This window comes from Podarcis erhardii (assembly GCF_964252035.2).
Source record: "Podarcis erhardii genome assembly, chromosome: Z".
Lineage (NCBI taxonomy): Eukaryota > Metazoa > Chordata > Lepidosauria > Squamata > Lacertidae > Podarcis > Podarcis erhardii.
The window spans coordinates 3,045,037-3,062,626 of NC_138504.1; the positions used below are offsets into that span (position 1 = coordinate 3,045,037).

The window sequence follows — 17,590 nt, forward strand, 5'->3', positions numbered from 1 at the left end:
TGGGTCTTTAGGCAATGTTTAAATCTTGCCAATGTTTCTGCCTCATGAACAGCACACAGAAGGCCGTTCGGCCATTGGCCATGTTGGTTGGGGAAGGCGAGAGCCCCATAAAAGCTAGAGCGTCACAGGTATGCTCCTCCCTAGTTGAAAAGTTAACATGATTTCAAGGGCCCTCAGACCAGGCAGTCTCGGCAAAACCCCTCAACCCGGAAGAGATGGGCGTGAAATTCTCCCCCACTGTTCTCTGTACAAAGCGAGAACTATGCCTGTAGCCAGATGTTTAAGGTGGGATCATTGCAAGGCAGTCAGAACATCAGTTGTAGCCCATTTCTTTATTGCTTAGACAAGGCACCCCACTGTCTCCAGCCCCACGGATACCTTGATCTCTGAGCTGAAGTTGTTGATCTTGTGCCACCCAGCATTTTCCAGGTGGAAGTTGGCCCACCTCAAGAGCAGCTCCTCTGGAGACAACTTCATCAGGTCTTCCAAAGTCTCCCCATCTCGGAGCAAGGCAGCCAAGGCTGAAACAAAAGGACGGGGTCATGGATGTTGGAGGGCACCATTGGGAGAGGCTAGGTTTGCATTTCGTTCCTCCCAAATGAAGCTATCTTAATTTAAAAAGGGCATAATCACATTTGGCTAAGGGAGGAAGTAAGTTGTCTTAATACTGAATGAGGCCCTTGATCCATCTAGCTCAGTACTGCCTACACTGACTGGCAGAGGCTCTCCAGAGTTTCAAGCAGGGAGTCATTGCCAGCCCTACCTGGAGATGCCATTGGAGATGGAATCTGAGATCTGCTGCATGCAAATCAGGTGCTCTGCCACTGAGCTATGGCCCTTCTCTGGCACTGTTGAGCTATACTTTCTGTCCCCAACTACAGAATCCAGAGTTCTCCACCTGGATATGTGATAGCCTGAATCTGGGACTTTCTGCAGGAAACACAACTTTGACCCTCCACTTATCATAGGGAACTGCCTTATACAGAATCGGTCTATATTAGCTCAGTCTCCCTCAAGAGGCTGTGGACTTTCCTTCTTGGAGATTGTAAAGCAGAGGTTGAATGGCCATCAGCCATGGATGATTTAGTGGTGATCCTTGTGTTGCAGGGAGTTGGACTAGAGGACCCTTGGAGTCCCTACCAATTCTACAATGCTATGATTCTGTGAACTACAACTTCCATCAGCCTCAACAAGCACAGCCCAGGATGATGAGGGCTGTCCTTCAACGACATCTAGAGGGTGAAAGGGTCTCCACACCTAGTCTACACTGACTGACAGAGGACCTCCAGGGTTTCAAGCAGGAGGATTTCTCAATCCCACCTGGGAAGTTTTGGGGACCGCACCTGGATAGCTTAAAACATCTTAGGGATACCCTATCCGTGGCAAAAACCCCAGCGTTCTAACCATGGCATCCTACTGGCTTGCTCACTCCCACAAATAGGGGCCAGCCACTTTCCAAAACAGCAGCAGCAGCAGTGATAACAACGAAATGCAAAACTTGGCCTGCTCAAAGGAAAATAAGAGGGTGGCTGGGTCCAGCAGTGACGTTTGCTGGGTAGTTCTTAGTCCGTCATCCGGATGGGAAGAGAGTGCAGCCTTTGGCTTACCTTCATTTCTGCTGAGTTCTATGTCTGCAAACAAGCCAATCTTGATGATCTGCCACAGAAGCCCTAGAACCAGATGTGGCTTCCCTTCCCTCAAATCTTCTGCTCCAATGTTGACCACATGACACCCAATGGCAGAGGCCGAGTTCAAGGCCAAGTTCAGGTTTTCCTGAAGACAGAAGGGGCTCAAGTCAGAAGGGACCCCCCTTTCATACCGTTATCTCTTGCCTAAGAGCTGTCCCCTCTATGGGTGGTCAGGTGAACTGTATCTAAATTAGTAAAGGGACCCCTGACCATTAGGTCCAGTCACGAATGACTCTGGGGTTGCGGCACTCATCTCACTTTATTGGCCGAGGGAGCCGGCGTACAGCTTCCGGGTCATGTGGCCAGCATGACTAAGCAGCTTCTGGTGAACCAGAGCAGCGCACAGAAACGCCGTTTACCTTCCCGCCGGAGCGGTACCTATTTATCTACTTGCACTTTGACTTGCTTTCGAACTGCTAGGTTGGCAGGAACTGGGAATGAGCAATGGGAGCTCACCCCGTTGCGGGGATTTGAACCGCCGACCTTCTGATTGGCAAGCCCAAGGCTCTGTGGTTTAACCCACAGTGCCCCCTGCATCCCTTGTAGCTAAATTACTGAAGCCCCAAATTGCCTGGCTGTTCCTTTACCCACTGCCTTCCCCCACAAAGGGGTTATTTGTGCAGTGGTTCAAATGAAAATGCTAGACCATTGTTGTTGTTGTTTTTAAAAATCCTGTCTTGTTGATCTTGAACCCTATGCTAGCAAACTGCAGGAGCACAGGAAGCTGCCTTATACAGAGTCAAGCCATTGGGTCCATTTAGCTCAGTGTTGTCTACACTGACTGGCAGAAGCTCTCTGACGAGTCTTTCTGAGTGTTACCTTGAAGATGCTAGGGACCAAACCTGGGTAACTTCTGTGTGCAAAACAGATGTTCCAGAACTGAGCTTTATAGCGTTCCTTAACATTTAAAGTTGTTTCATTGAAAGCAACATTAAATACTGCAGTTAAAGCTTTTTTCTGCCTGTTGAATTAGGTTTTGGGGCCCTGATAGGGAAAAAACAGAAACAAATCCAACAGGTGTTGGGGGTTTTTTTTGGGGGGGGGTAGGGCTCAAAGCAAAAATTGTTCCCCAAATGCTGTTGCTACAATGCATTTCCATTTAATAAGCTTCGAACCCAGTGGTGGTTTTTCCACCTGTTTTTTAACCTATATTAATATTTACAGGCAGCTACTTCGAACCTAGGGACGCGGGTGGCGCTGTGGGTAAAAGCCTCAGTGCCTAGGACTTGCCAATCAAAAGGTCGACGGTTTGAATCCCCGCGGCGGGCTGCGCTCCCGATCGCTCGGTCCCAGCGCCTGCCAACCTAGAAGTTCGAAAGCACCCCCGGGTGCAAGTAGATAAATAGGGACCGCTTACTAGCGGGAAGGTAAACGGCGTTTCTGTGTGCTACGCTGGCTCGCCAGATGCAGCTTGTCACGCTGGCCACGTGACCCGGAAGTGTCTGAGGACAGCGCTGGCTCCCGGCCTCTAGAGTGAGATGAGCGCACAACCCTAGAGTCTGGCAGGACTGGCCCGTACAGGCAGGGGTACCTTTACCTTTACTTCGAACCTAGCAGTTTGAAAGCACGTCAAAGTGCAAGTAGATAAATAGGTACCACTCGGGCGGGAAGGTAAATGTGTAAATGTGCGCTGCTCTGGTTTACCTGAAGCAGCTTAGTCATGCTGGCCACATGACCCGGAAGCTGTATGCCTGCTCCCTTGGCCAATAAAGCGAGATGAGCGCCACAACCCCAGAGTCGGCCGCAACTGGACTTAATGGTCAGGAGTCCCTTTACCTTTACCTTTTTACTTTTTGATATAAAACAAAAGCACAGAACAAGAGGCCCCTTCAATAATTAAAAGCAAAAAACCCCTCATCCCCCTTGGGTCAATGAACAACTCCAGCATTATTTTAACCCACTGGGGAAGTGAGGGGGGAAAGGAAGCCAGTTGGAGGAGGATTCCCTACCTGAATTATGAATGGTGTTAGCTTTTTCTTGTTGATCGCTCTTTCATCAATTGTGTCAGGAACAGAAAGGTTGATCATTTTACTGGTGGAAAGAAGCAGGGGAGAACAAGATTCAAACTGAAATTAGTCAGGGTCTATGCACTCATGTGAGAGGAGGGGGGAATTCAGTGAAAAGGTGCAGGGCATGATTAAACGACGTTTGCAGAATAACTTCTCCAAATAATATTAGTGCTATATTGCTCAATGTTGCTCAAAGAAGCAAGGAATTTTAAAAAACGAATTCTTCATTAATATATGTGAACTTATAAGCAGCTGTTTTTCTGCCCAAAGCAGATCAATGCAGAGGTTTTATTCTCTTAAAAAAAGTTTTCCCCTCCTGTGATCTAAATTATTTTTAGCAAAGTTACCCTTAAAAGCAGCGGGGCAGAGACTTTTTTGCTCCATGTCCTAGATTCTTACCAGGACTGGCCTTGCAAACCCAACTGGGCAGGTGGATGGGGCCACACAACCAGCAACCACACATCTTTATGATGCCACATGACTGACAGGTGGCTTGTCAAAATCGCTTGCATGAGGCCTGTGAAATGCGTGAGAGAGAAGCCTGGAATTTAAAATGCTGGCTTCTTTCTTGTGCTTCCCATTGATGGCTGCAGGTAGAGGCTGGACAGAGGGGAATACAGTAATAGAATTAGAATTAGTATTTATATCCTGCCTTTCTCCTAAGTTGGGATTCAAGGCAGCTTCCAACAATTGTTAAACGACTTTATAAATACTAAGTTATAAAACAAACCAGTTAAAAACCACTTTTTTAAAAAAAAAACAAAAAACTCAACAGGATGAATTCAGAACCAGCGATTAAAATGCAGTTTGCCCTGACAGCATCCCAGAGATCAGAATAGTCTGCACTTCCATTTCAAAAGGTCTGTTTGAATAGGAAGGTCATATGGAGGAGGGAGCCAGGCCAGCCTCTCTTGGGAGGGAATTCCGCAATATGGCAGCGACCACACAAAAGGCTCTCTCGCATCACCACCAGCGGGACCAAGATGTGGGAGACCCTATTCAGACATGAAGCTCCCTGGGTGACCTTAGGCCAGTCCCTGCCTCTCAGCCTAGCCTTCCTCACAGGGCTGTTGTGTAGATGAAAAGAAGAGCAGGGAGAACTAGGTACGCCACCTTGGGCTCTTTGGAGGAAAGGTAAGGTACAAATGTAATGAAGAAATAATGAATAAGCTGCTGCTCTGAAGTTGATGGGATGAAGAGAGGGTCATCAACAAAGGATCTTGGCATCCACGTAGGTTCGTATACGAAGAAAGGATCTTTCGGGTGGACTGGACCCAAGCCATATATACTTAAGGCTTAAATCATGTACTTTTAACCAGGGAATAAGGAAAGTGTTAAGGAAACTGGGGGGGGGGACCATGGGGTTTGCTCTTCATGAGTTGGCAGAAATGTTATTTTGCCCATGTGCAGCTGAGGCATCTTGTGACTGTCACGTCTCTGTTGCTGGGCCAACTATCACTAGGCACAGAGCAGAAAAGGGCTCAAGCTGCAGTGCTGGGGAGTGCAGGAGAATCTGTGGGAAATGTGGAGATTGTTGGAACAAGCCTGTGAAAATGTGGAAGATGTTCTAAAGGGTTCGTCTGACAGATGTCGGACAACATGCAAGACCTCTAGACTCAGAACTTCTGGACTCTGAGAACTCTGGAAGTTGCAGAACTTTGTTAGCAACTAGACTTTGCATTTGCCTTGTGGACTCTGCAAGGAATTGGCAAGCAAAGAATCCCTCTGGGCTCAGAAAGAGAAAATTTACTGTAGCAGCTTTAAATAGTGTGTGCATATTTTGTGCATGTGTTTGTGTAGGCCAAGTAAAAGCAATCTCTGCTACACAGTTTTTTTCTTCCTGTGGTGAGCTTAGCCACTTGGCTGAACTTCTATAGCACATACACAATACCCAACAGGACACCCTAAACCATACACTGTGAACTTTAGACAGGAGGGAAGAGCTAACATACAGAGTTACAAGAACTGGTTTCAACATTGCCACTGGTGCTATATGCTAAGTCAATATGGAGCAGTCAGTGCTGCAGATGTAGATGAGGGAGACTCAGGCTCAAATCCCCAATTAGCTGTGTCAATCAGTCTTTCTCAGCCTAACCTCCTTTTTTAAAGAATAAAATCATGTGTGCTTTAGTATGTGAGTCCACACTTCCACTGGAACAACTGACCTCTCCTTGAGCTTTTCCATCCCAGCTGGTAACGAAGAACTTGTACCTGAGTTTCCTTATTTCCATCTCCCTCCAAATTCACTTTCCTTTTGTGCCATTAAATTACACAGACTGATTTTTTTGGTTCATTTTGCTATTTAAAGTTGCAATTGATAAGCTGCTCTGGGGGAGTTTTTTGACTGAAGAGTGGGATAAAAAATCCTTTAAACGAATGGTTAATAATATGTACATCACCCTGAGCTCTCTGAAAACATAATGGAATAAAGACTAAAGAGCAAAAATAAAATAAAATTATTGGAGGGAAGTGTGATATCAAATGAACCCATGTGAAGTGTGACAATCTAAAACATCAACAGCAAAGCTAATATAGGAATGTCACTTAACTGGAGATTACAATTTTCCCCTTTCTGCACCTTTCTAATTGCATCCATAACTCCAGAGAACAAAAGCCCTCCAAAGAAAAAACTCACCACAGCACAATCCCATCTGCAACGGCTTTGAAGAGATCGTCTGTATTTGGGTTCATTGGAATGACATGCTTACAGTCCGGGTCGTTTTCCAAAGCCTTGTTTATCCAGTTCACAAAGGCATATTTTTCTTCCTCTGAAGAAGAAGGAGACTGTCAAGTTCATTGTATGTTTAGGGCTCACACAGGTGGCAAGCAAAACAAGAGGACTCAGTGCCTCATCAGGCACCAGAAAACCCTGGGACAGGCTCCCCCCCCCCCACATCTAATCACCTTAGATACTGCAGAAGGTGGGGGCTGACCCATAGGAAGTTCATGGCTTTGGTGTTTGTGTGTTCCACAATGAAACACCAAACAACACCTGGGGCTCAAGCAATTAACTATAGGCCTCCCACAAATCTGCACAACTTTTAACTGTGTGACATACGCAGAGACCATCTGAACTGTTCAGATAAAACTCCTCCCCAATGCACCCTACCTTTGATAGAGAATTATTCACAAAGCAGCTTCCAAGACCCACTAAGGCCGTGGTGATAAATTAAAAACAGTAACGCTTAATTGCACATTGACTTGGAATACAATTAAATTGATTCATTTAATTAATTCCACAAAACTGAACTTTGATCCAGTGGCTTCTGGGGTCAAATCCCCCATAGTACACCTCCAGCTGATCTTACTCCCCACCAGGGAGCGCTACCAATCACTTTGGGAACCATGACTGCAAACTGAATTCTTGAGTTTTGATCCATTCCACCCTCTGTTTATTTATTTAGTCTTCACGTTTCTACCACAGATCAGTGATGGGATGGCTCTCTCTTTCATCCTCACAAAAACACAGGGAGGCAAGCTGGGTTAGGCCGAGAGAGCATGACCGGGTGAAGAAGGCCCAGTGAGATCCCTGGCTCCACGAGGCCTCCTTGGAATCTCACACCCACAGAGAGTGCATTCCAGTAATAGCTTATGGCAAAGCTGGGGAACCAGGTATTGTTGGACTCCAACTCCCATCAGTCCCAGCCAGCTTGGCCAAGGGTCAGAAGGACAGGAGCTACAGGGCACCACATTGGTTACACCCAACACAGCTGAATGTTGGAAGATTCAGGACAGACAAAAGGAAGTCCTTCTTCACACAGTGCCTTGTTAAACTATGGAACTCCCACCCACAGGAGGCAGTGATGGCCACCAATCTAGATAGCTTTAAAAGAGGCCCACTCACCATGACAGCGATGATCTGCCTCCACAGTAGGTAGCAACAGCACCCCAAAGTATCTGTTGCCGGGCAACTGTTTAATTGTTGCACTTATATCCTAGTTTCTCCCCCCAAGGAGCTCAGGGTGGGACACATGGTTCTTCCCCTCCTTATTTAATCGCCACAACCACCCTGCAAGGTAGGTTAGGCTGAGAGGCAGGGCCTGGCCCCCTGGGTCACCCAGTGAGCTGCATGGCTGAGTGGGGATTTGAACCCTGGTCTCCAATGTACTAGTCCCAACATGCTAACCGCTACACCACACTGCTATGGTGTGTGACTCCGTGCATCATTTCAGCCACAGCACATGGGTCCCAGGATGCAGCTGGAGCTAGGGATTTGCATCACCGGCATGGAGGGAATTGAGGGGGTGCCTGAAAATAACTGATGGGGTCTTCCTAGGAGTGCTGTCTCTGCACCCAATTTACACCTCAAGGGCACAAAAAAGAGGCAGAGAAAATATACCTCAGTAGCATAGGATGCAGGAATGTATTTCAACTTAGTCCAAAAGATTATTTCAGGGACTACCTGAGTAGGAGTGCTGGGTGCCTTCGCTGGAGAGCTCAGATGTCCCACCGATAGCGCAGATGCCTTCTTTTCTATTGATGGCTTTTCTGAAAGTCTTGGCGATGTCACTGCTTTTCACCTCTTGGAAGATCTGCACAAATAAAAACACGAGCAGTCAGTGACAGGCCTGGCTCTTAGCGACATATTAAGCCTGTACCTGAGGTGCACCATGTCAGACTTGAAGCTTGGAGGCTGATTGTGGTTGTGCGCTTTGCCAAACCCAACCTCAATAATACGGAGTTTCAGCAGGTAGGAAATGGGGATCCAGGTGTATGTGGAGCAGAATGCTCAGCATGAAGCAGACCCAATCCTGGAAAACCCTTAATAGACGTTTCAAACGCTGCAACCACAACCTGGGTTTGCCACCTCAGTGAGAACCAGCTCACAAGACAAAACATTTTTGCAGTGTCTTTTCTGTTCAGGATTCCAGCTACATTGGTACCTCTGGATATGAACGGGATCCGTTCCAGAGCCCTTTTCGCATCCTGAAGTAAACGTAAGACACGACTGCATGTCTACAGGTTGTGTTTTGCCGCTTCCGTACATGCGTGTGATGTCAATTTGAGCATCTGCACATGAGCGAGCGGCGAAACCCAGAAGTAACGCGCTCCGTCACTTCCGGGTCGCCATGGAGCGCAACCCGAAGCTACTTCAACCCAAGGTATGACTGTACTCCATTCTAGTGCACTTGGCACATGGTTTATGATACCCCATCCATCCATCCATCAAACAAACAAACAGTGAGCATTTCATGACCACTGAACAAAGTCTGCATTGGGCTGTTTTTTTGAGTCTCCCCACCCCCCACCCACAAGGGTCCCACCCCTAAATATTTCATGGTACTTCTACAAACTTTGGAGCTTCCACAAACTAGCGCAGTTGGTAGAGAATGAGACTCTTAATCTGGGGTCAAGTCCCACAACAGGCAAAATATTCCTACATTGCAGGGGATACACTAGATGACCCACTTACGTAAACAAACTCTTCAAAGCTGATCTTCCCATCTTTGTTCTTGTCCCCGTCTATCATCAGTTTCTGGATGATCTCCCTCACTTTGTATCCAGGAAGGGGAAGGTTGGCTTCTTTGAAAAGTTCATGCAACTCATAATCACAGATGAATCCATTGCTGTTGAGATCTTTAATGCAAAAGAGAAAAACCACAAGGCTTGTGAGAAAAATTTTGTGGAGTTTTATTGTTTGATATTAGGTTGTTCTAAGCTGCTTCTAAGTCACAAAATATAGATTTATTCATTCATTCATTTGCTTGCTTGCTTGCCTACTGAATTTGTATTCTGCCCTTGCTCTCAAATGAGCCCACAACACCCACATTTATTTAATTAGGTATTTACTTAAAAAACATTCTTAAACAGTTAAAACATTCTAAAAACAGTTATCATCCAGTGATCTTGGGGTTGCCAGGAACTGTATTTCTTAGCCATCAAATGCCTGGGTAAACAGGAAAGTTTTCAAATGACTCCTGGGAGTTCATAATGATGGAGACAGGTGCGTCCCACTAAGGAGTGCATCCCATAAAATGGGGAAAGCAGGTGTACATACTCATGCATAAGCATGCATTTGTAGCCTGTGCTTCACCATGTGGTCCCAGGGTGAGGCTACATACGGCTCAACGCAGAAAGGAAACCAAGTAATACATAAACACTATGAAACTGAATAAACAGCAAACAGAAACCAAAGCAGCATTGCAATGGGAGGGACAGCCTGATCTTATCTTCCATCTCCCCAAAAGGTGCTTCTTGACCTGACTTCCAAAGCACATCCCATGCTGAGGCCGCAGGCTCCTTAGGAATGGAAGGCAATTTGCAGCTTGGGGAGTGCCGCAGAGAAGCCCCTCTCATGCTTCCACCCCCATGAATCTCACGAGGGCGGCATTAAAGCAGTAGCAAGGCTTCCATTGCAGATCTCAAGACCAACCCAGATCTACTTGGAAGGAAACACTGCTTCTGCTATGTTGGGTTAATGTTGCGGGGAAAATACAGGACGATGCTGGATCACAACCTCATGTGCTTTTAATTCTGTTGGGAGCCGCCCAGATCCGGGGGGGGGGCGGGCGTTTAAATAACCAATTATTATCATTATCATTATCATTATCATTATCATTATTATTAAATACATTTTCAATAAATATATCCATCTTTTTATGATCATTTAAATAGCACTGGTTCCTTTCAGTTCAGACTTTAGGCTCTGTTCTGTATATTATCTGGCTGCTTGGCTAAGATCACCCACTAGGGGGCAGCACGAACAAATCTGGCACATAGAGACACCACGGTAGAGAGTGTTTGGGATCCAGTTTGCTGCTCCCAGAGCAGAGGCACCCACTCCTGACACCCGGATGCATAATTCATGGTGCTGTAAGCCATAATAGACACTCACCGACTTTGGCAAAGGCCTCCCTGAGTTCCTCTAGCTCATCTTTGGATATCTGTGTAGTGCTGGCCATTTTCATGCATTAAAACAAGCACCTGCAGGGGAAAGGGAGAGGGGAGGTGGAAGAGAAGCAGGAACACTGAATAAAATCAGGAGCACCAGTCTAGTTTTGAAATCCCTCCTTTCCCAACAGACTGCAACAGAAAATGGGCTGCTGTGTCTCCTACTCCTCCAGTGGGATTTCTCCAGGCATGAGAGAGCAGTGTGCTAGCTAAGCCATTAATGCTATCAATATCTAACCATCCCCCTGTTTACTTTTGAGAACAGGGCACACTGTGGCTGCCTGTTAAACCGAAGAATTCGCTCCCACCAGAAAAAGCGCATCAACTTGGATGGCTCTAAAAGACTTATAGACAAATTCTCCTGCTCTGGAAGGCAGGACTCGAACCACTGGCTTCAAGTTACAAGAAAGGAGATTCCAGGAAGAACTCTCTGACAGTAAGAGCTGTTAGACCATGGAAGAGACTCCCTCGGAGGGTGATGGCCTCTCCTTCCTTGGAGGTTTTTAAGCAGAAGTTGTGTGGCAACTTGTCATGGATGCTTGAGCTGAGATTCCAGCACTGCAGGGAGCTTGGGCTAGAACTCTACAGTTCTGTGATTCTATAATTCTATGAATATCTCAACAAGGTTAGTAAGAGAGAAAGTGTAAATCAAACACAATTATATAGAAGAAGAAAGTGGATATTATAGAGAACATGGAGGGGTGGAAAAATAAAAAGGCAAGATTATTATAGCTATTCCAATAAAGGACACTGAAGATATTGATTCTGTTCCCAATAATTAAATTTTACTCAACAAAGTGTTTAGATTTATGGTCTCCTGTTCTTATTACAAAATAAAAGGGATTCTCAATGAACATGCTGTCCTGTTATCTGCCTTAATTAAACTCTGCCATCTTTACTGTCATTATGGTGCTGGAGGAGACTCTTGAGAGTCCCATGGATTGTAAGAAGATCAAACCTCTCCATTCTTAAGGAAATCAGCCCTCAGTGCTCACTGGAAGGACAGATCCTGAAGCTGAGGCTCCAATACTTTGGCCACCTCATGAGAAGAGAAGACTCCCTGGAAAAGACCCTGATGTTGGGAAAGATGGAGGGCACAAGGAGAAGGGGACGACAGAGGACGAGATGGTTGTATAGTGTCTTCGAAGCTACAAACATGAGTCTGACCAAACTGCGGGAGGCAGTGGAAGAACAGAAGTGCCTGACGTGCTCTGGTCCAGATTCTTATTATCCAAGTCAATCAACAAGCAGACCTGAAATCTCCTAATTTGGCTTGGAGAAGATCTCACAAGCTCACGGGTTTTGCAAAGGAATGATGCTGTACCCTGAATAGTATCAAGGAGGAAGCTCTTTAGGTGCCTCCAAGCCTCAATGTATTGCATTAATACTGCCAGCCAGGGTGCTTCCATGTGTGATTTATTCACAGTCTGGTTTTGGGGAGAGTGTTTCCTCAAGGCTCACACAGAACCAAAGTTTTGGCTTATTATCACTGACTGCATGTTGGGTAGCTTCTTTACTCTTAACTGGTTTAGGTTTCATGGCTTCTGGTCACCCAGGACAGAAATGTTTAAAACAAAACTTGCAAATCAATGGTTCTCAAACTTTTTTACGCCACCACATCCTTGGTTCCATAAACTCCTCCCCAAGTGCTCACTGCCCTATCCTATAAAAAGCATTATTCAAAACAGCGCTTTCCACTAAGGCCGTGATAATAACACAGTAAAATTCCAAGTGATAGCAATTAACTGTGCAGTGCTCAGTGGGGTTATAATTCTTTGATTATGGTGCAGAACATATTATACACAGTGTGCATATTCTTGGAAATGTAACAAATAAATAAGTAAATTGGGGTGGGGAACCCTCTTCAGCTGAAGGGCTGCATTTCCTTTGGGGCAACTTCCCAAAGGTCACAGGACAATGGTGGGAGGGGCTAGAGGGGAAAATTGGCAGATTTTACCTGTGCACAGGAGGGTACTTTCTACACAGCCGGGTGAGCAAGAGGCATGATCAGAGTTCAAGGCCATATTTCCAACCAGGCCAAAGCACTCAAGGAGAGTACATAGCAAAGGGCAATGAAGGGCTGTGGTCTGGGGAAGAATCCCAAGGGCCAAAGAGAGGGTCACATTTGTGCCCTGGCCCCGAGGCTCCCCACTCCTCAATTTAATAATAATAATAAAGGATTGTGTGTTTTCAGAGGAATATGGGCTGCCTGGTACCACTCAGAAAAGAGCGTGCTGTGAAATGAATCAAAGCAGAGTGTTTTGTTGTGTGGCTAAAGGTGGCCTGCCAGAATCCTTTGTTTGAACTGGCACCAATGAACATTCCCCCTGCCTCTGTTTGCAAAGCGTCTCAATAGGCCCCACTTGCTGTTCCAAGCTAGAGGCTTCAGAATGTGCTTCTAGGCGATGGAGATGTCTGGAGGCCCTGTTTGTCTGGGGTTGCAAACATTTGCTGAGGTTTGGTGCTTTGTTGTTGTTTTTTATTCTGTGTGCTTAAGAATCCATTTTCACAAGGGTTGTGGGGGAGAAGGCAGAAAACAAGAAAAGGTTAAATAAACATGGCACGCTCAGTGCCCCTTTCCAGCCCAATAATTATATATGCCCTGTCCTGTGTCACACATGGCACCAGGTGCGGCAGAGGTAAACCCTGTCTGAGCCCCAAGGAGGTTGCCTACCACTGCCAATCTGCTAGTCAGCGATGCCTTCAAAACCCCAAGAAAAACACTCTGTGAGCTTGAAAGCAGCTTCTGAAGACCCAAAATACTGGCTAATGGTGGGATCTGGAGAAGCAGCATCTTGAGCAGCGCTGGGCTACTGGCAGGTGGGTGGCTCCAACCACCTGCCAGACTTGGCCCACAAGTGGTGGAGGGTGGAAATGTCCTGGTCCACTGGTCAGATGCAGCTTCCCGACCTCTGATATTTGGGGCGACCTTTCTTTACTTCCTGCCCAGAGTCTGGCTGCTGCCATTGAGCGCCAAGAAGCAATTCTCTACTCCATCCAGCCCCAGATCACTGCAGGTGACCAGGGTAGGTAAAACATGGTGGGCACGGCATGAAGCTTGGCTCATGTGCTTCAGGGATCCATCACTGTGAGGCACTGTGGCCTGAATGCAGTCTGCAATCTCTCCTGCTCTCAGTTTGTGCCAAACACATGGCATGGATGAGTTGGTGATAGGGACACCTGCCTTGGTGCTGAGGTGGTGGAAGCAGCCTTGAATTTATTAACCTTCTGACCCAGGGATTGCCCATCTTTTATGGCCAGGTGGCACATCTGCAAATCAAAAAACCTCTGAAGGGCACAGAAAACACAGGGCCCAGGCAGGTCACCTCTGGGTACCACACTAGCAATCCTCATTCCAGCCCTTACTATCCCTATATAAATATTTTGAAGCCTGATGCTCAGTTTAGGATCTGTCAAGAAAGAAGGAGTGGAACAAAACACTCCCTCTTCCCCCTGTTTGCTGAACAAAAGCTTTTATTCTGCTAAGCTTTGCAGTTTTCACCTTTTGCAGTCAGGACACACTGAGCTCTGCACTGGGAACACACAGAGGTCAGCTGAATAGAGCAAGACCAGCCTGCTTGCCTGTCCATCACCGTAATTCCATAAAAGCAAAGGGGAGGGAGCATAAGGCTACTAGTGACTACTAGCCACAATGGCTGTGTTCCACTCCCGCTGCTGAAGGCACTATGCCTCTGAGTTCCAGCTGCTCAGAAACAGAAGTTGGGGAGGGGGCTGGTGCACTGGGGTCCTGCTTCCCACAGGCACCTGGGTGGCCACTGTCAGAAAGGGTGCCAGACTGGGTGGACTCTTCTTAAGTTCTCACCTCCCACCAAGCGGGCAATGGCCTTCCAAATGATCTTGGGCAGGGTTTCCCAAACTTGGGTCTTTGTTGGACTACAACTCCCATCACCCCTAGCTAGCAGGATCAGTGGTCAGGGATGATGTGAACTGTAGTCCAAAAACAGCAAGTTTGGGAGACACTGGTCTCCACTGACTGGCTGCAGCTCTCCAGGGTTTCAGGCAGGGTTCTCTTCCAGCCCTACCTGGAGATGCCATTGGAGACTGAATGTGGGACCTTCTGCATGCAAGGCAGACCCTCTGCCCCTGAGCTGCAGCCCTTCCCCAGCTCCAGCTTATGTCGTTTACGAGGAAAGGCATTTGGGGTTTTTTACTTAAGAGGAGGGGACGTGATAGCAGCACATAAAAATTATGCATGGAACGGAGATCGTGGATAGAGAAAAGTTGTTCTCCCTCTCCCTTATACTAGGACTTGTTGACATCCAAGGAAGCTGCATGTTTGAAGATTCAGGACAGATGTGAAAAGGGTACTTTTCCATGCTGTTCAAACTTAGACTGTGGAACTCACACCCACAAGAGACTGCTATGGCCACCACCTTGGATAGTTCTAAAAGAGGATTAGTCCAATTCATAGAGGATAAAGCTCTCAATGGCTAATAACCCTGACATATACGGTCCACCTCCATGCTTCTGAATACCAGTTGCTGGGAATCACAAGTGAGGAGGGCACTGTTGCACTCATGTCCTTCTTGTCAGCTTCCAAAGGCAACTGAGAACAGAGTGCTGGACAAGGCGGGCCATTGGCCTGATCCAGCAGGTTCTTCTACAGTTCCTTTCTCCTCCAATGATGACTGGAACAGACAGCTGCTTCTGTGTAATCACACACACAAAAGTTGTCTCAGTTCTTCCAGCTCAAGCCAAAACCCAGTCAGAAAGGGATTTTTCCCATGCATACAGAATCTTTGGGGATTTCCTGGCATCAATGGAGAAGTGGTTCAAAATATACATATATATATATATATAATACATAGGACGCGGGTGGCGCTGTGATCTAAACCACTGAGCCTAGGGCTTGCTGATCAGAAGGTCAGCGGTTCGAATCCCCGCAACGGGGTGAGCTCCTGTTGTTCAGTCCCAGCTCCTTGCTCACCAAGCAGTTCAAAAGCACGTCTAACTGCAAGTAGATAAATAGGTACCACTGTGGCGGGAAGGTAAACAGAGTTTCCATGCGCTGCTGTGGTTCGCCAGAAGCGGCTTAGTCATGCTGGCTGCATGACCCGGAAGCTGCCTGCGGACAAACGTTGGCTCCCTCAGCCAGTAAAGCGAGATGAGCACCATGACCCCAGAGTCGTCCACGACCGGACTTAACTGTCAGGAGTCCCTTTACCTTTATATAATACACACATACACACACAGTGATGTAGTGAAGGCAAATCACTACACAATAGTTGCAAGAGGAAAAGAAAAAGGGAATAAGAAAGTGTTTTCCATATTCTGCCACTCCTCACTCTCCAGCACTGTGCAAAGGCTGAGAGCACCTGCCTACATGCAACAGAATAGCCATGCAACAACAACAACAACAACAACAACAACAACAACAACAAAACCTGAACATCAGCCAACCTTGGCTGGCTCTAATTCAGATGCGTAACAGTCCTGACCAAGTGTCTGCCGGTCTGGATGCATCAATTCACCTCGGGGACTGGCTGTTTTAAGTCCACACACCATTTAAACTGACTAATGGAAGTGAATGAGTCAATAGCTGAGGTTTTATTTCGCCAGCTGCTAAAAACCTGAGGAACACACCCACAGTTTAAACACAGGTTAAGGAGCAGCACCCAGGGGGAGGGGCTGGAGAAGGTGGGGAGAAACTGCAGGTGAGCAGAACATAGGAAGACTTCAGCCGCAACTGGAACCGGCGTTCCCATTTGCTGGTGTGAAGAGATCGTTGTGAGCAAGCCTCACTGGCTGATGCAGCTCTCATGTCTCAACAGGCCAACCACACAATGCTACTAGTGTGAGCTAGAGTTACTTCTGGTGCACCCTTGTTTACACCCATGTTGGGAAATGAAAGCAACCTTTATCAGGGAAAAGCAAGAGGGGGAAAACTGGAAAGGCAAGCCCCAGCACGTGGTTCAGTTAGAATGTCAAGACTAAGAAAGAAAAAAGGGCCCTGCTGGATTCAAGTCAATGGCCCATCTAGTCCAGCACCCTGTTCTCACAGGGGCCAACCAGATGCCCCAATGGGAAAAAGCCCACAAGCAGGTGCCTCTCCTCACCTGTGTTTTCCGTCAGCTGGTGTTCAGAAGCATGGCTGCCTCCAACAGTGAAGGCAGAGCATCAGTCCTCATGCCTAATTCATAGCCCCATTTTCCATGAATTTGAACCCAGCCATACAGTTTCGGAGTTTCTCTAAGCAGGATTTGTTGTGAGGATGCAGAATGTGAGGTGGGAGGAAGAAAAGCAGGCATTGCCATGGCCTCTTCCTCCTCCTTGGAGAACCGCTGTGATAAATATACAAATAAGTTAAAGCACCACATGGTTCGCCTTACCTATATATTGTCTTGCGTGGGGGGCGGTTGCCCTCTGAGCCAGGAACACAGTAAAATCACAGCAGACACCAAGTGGAAATCACTGCTGTTGGCTTTTCAAGTCCTGTTGGGGGACAGAAAGAGGGGCAGGGGGGAGAGAAAGATGCATGCAATGGTTAGTAATGCTTCGTTGACTCTATTAAACACGGAGAGAGCGAGGTCAGCTCCTGTTTCTGAAAGCAGAGAGCACTAATAAAACCACTTCTGCTGTTTTAAAATGGTGGGAAAGAGGCTCTGGAGGAGTCGTACCCCCACCCAGAGGCGCCACAGAAGCCTGCTTAGAGGATGCAGCAATTGGGATGCGGGTTCAAGGGTCCGTTTTCAGCTCTAGGCAGAGCAGAATAGAGTTTTATGAGCCACCAAGCCCTTTTCTGAAGCCTGTTTGAGAGAGAAACTCAACTTCCACATGGTAGAGGATTACTATGCAGGAAGCAGCAGCAAAGTCGATAGGGGAGAGCCCCTAGCATCCTGTATTCATCCATCACATGCAGACCACAGAGAGTATCATTGGTGCAACGAAGCATTGGCTCCTCTCAGTTGCAAGTCCCACAAATCTTGTGTCACAGGGAAGCTCCCAGTTGATGCAGGGGCTCTTCATTTACATGTGAGCACA

At 47.0% G+C, this 17,590-nt stretch overlaps 1 protein-coding gene across 4 annotated transcripts in view; it reads right to left on the reverse strand.

The window, feature by feature from the left end:
* The window catches only part of PLS3 (plastin 3), a 62,319-nt gene that overhangs the window by 9,609 nt on the left and 35,120 nt on the right, over window positions 1–17,590 (reverse strand). For all 4 annotated transcript variants that reach the window (XM_081846768.1, XM_081846769.1, XM_081846771.1 and 1 more), the window contains 8 exons: window positions 16,939–17,041; window positions 10,533–10,621; window positions 9,111–9,274; window positions 8,100–8,229; window positions 6,333–6,465; window positions 3,638–3,719; window positions 1,608–1,773; window positions 379–521 (listed from right to left, as the gene is read on the reverse strand). In XM_081846768.1, the coding sequence (XP_081702894.1) occupies window positions 379–521; window positions 1,608–1,773; window positions 3,638–3,719; window positions 6,333–6,465; window positions 8,100–8,229; window positions 9,111–9,274; window positions 10,533–10,605 (891 nt within the window). In that variant the 5' untranslated portion in view covers window positions 10,606–10,621; window positions 16,939–17,041. The remainder of the gene's footprint in view (window positions 1–378; window positions 522–1,607; window positions 1,774–3,637; window positions 3,720–6,332; window positions 6,466–8,099; window positions 8,230–9,110; window positions 9,275–10,532; window positions 10,622–16,938; window positions 17,042–17,590) is intronic.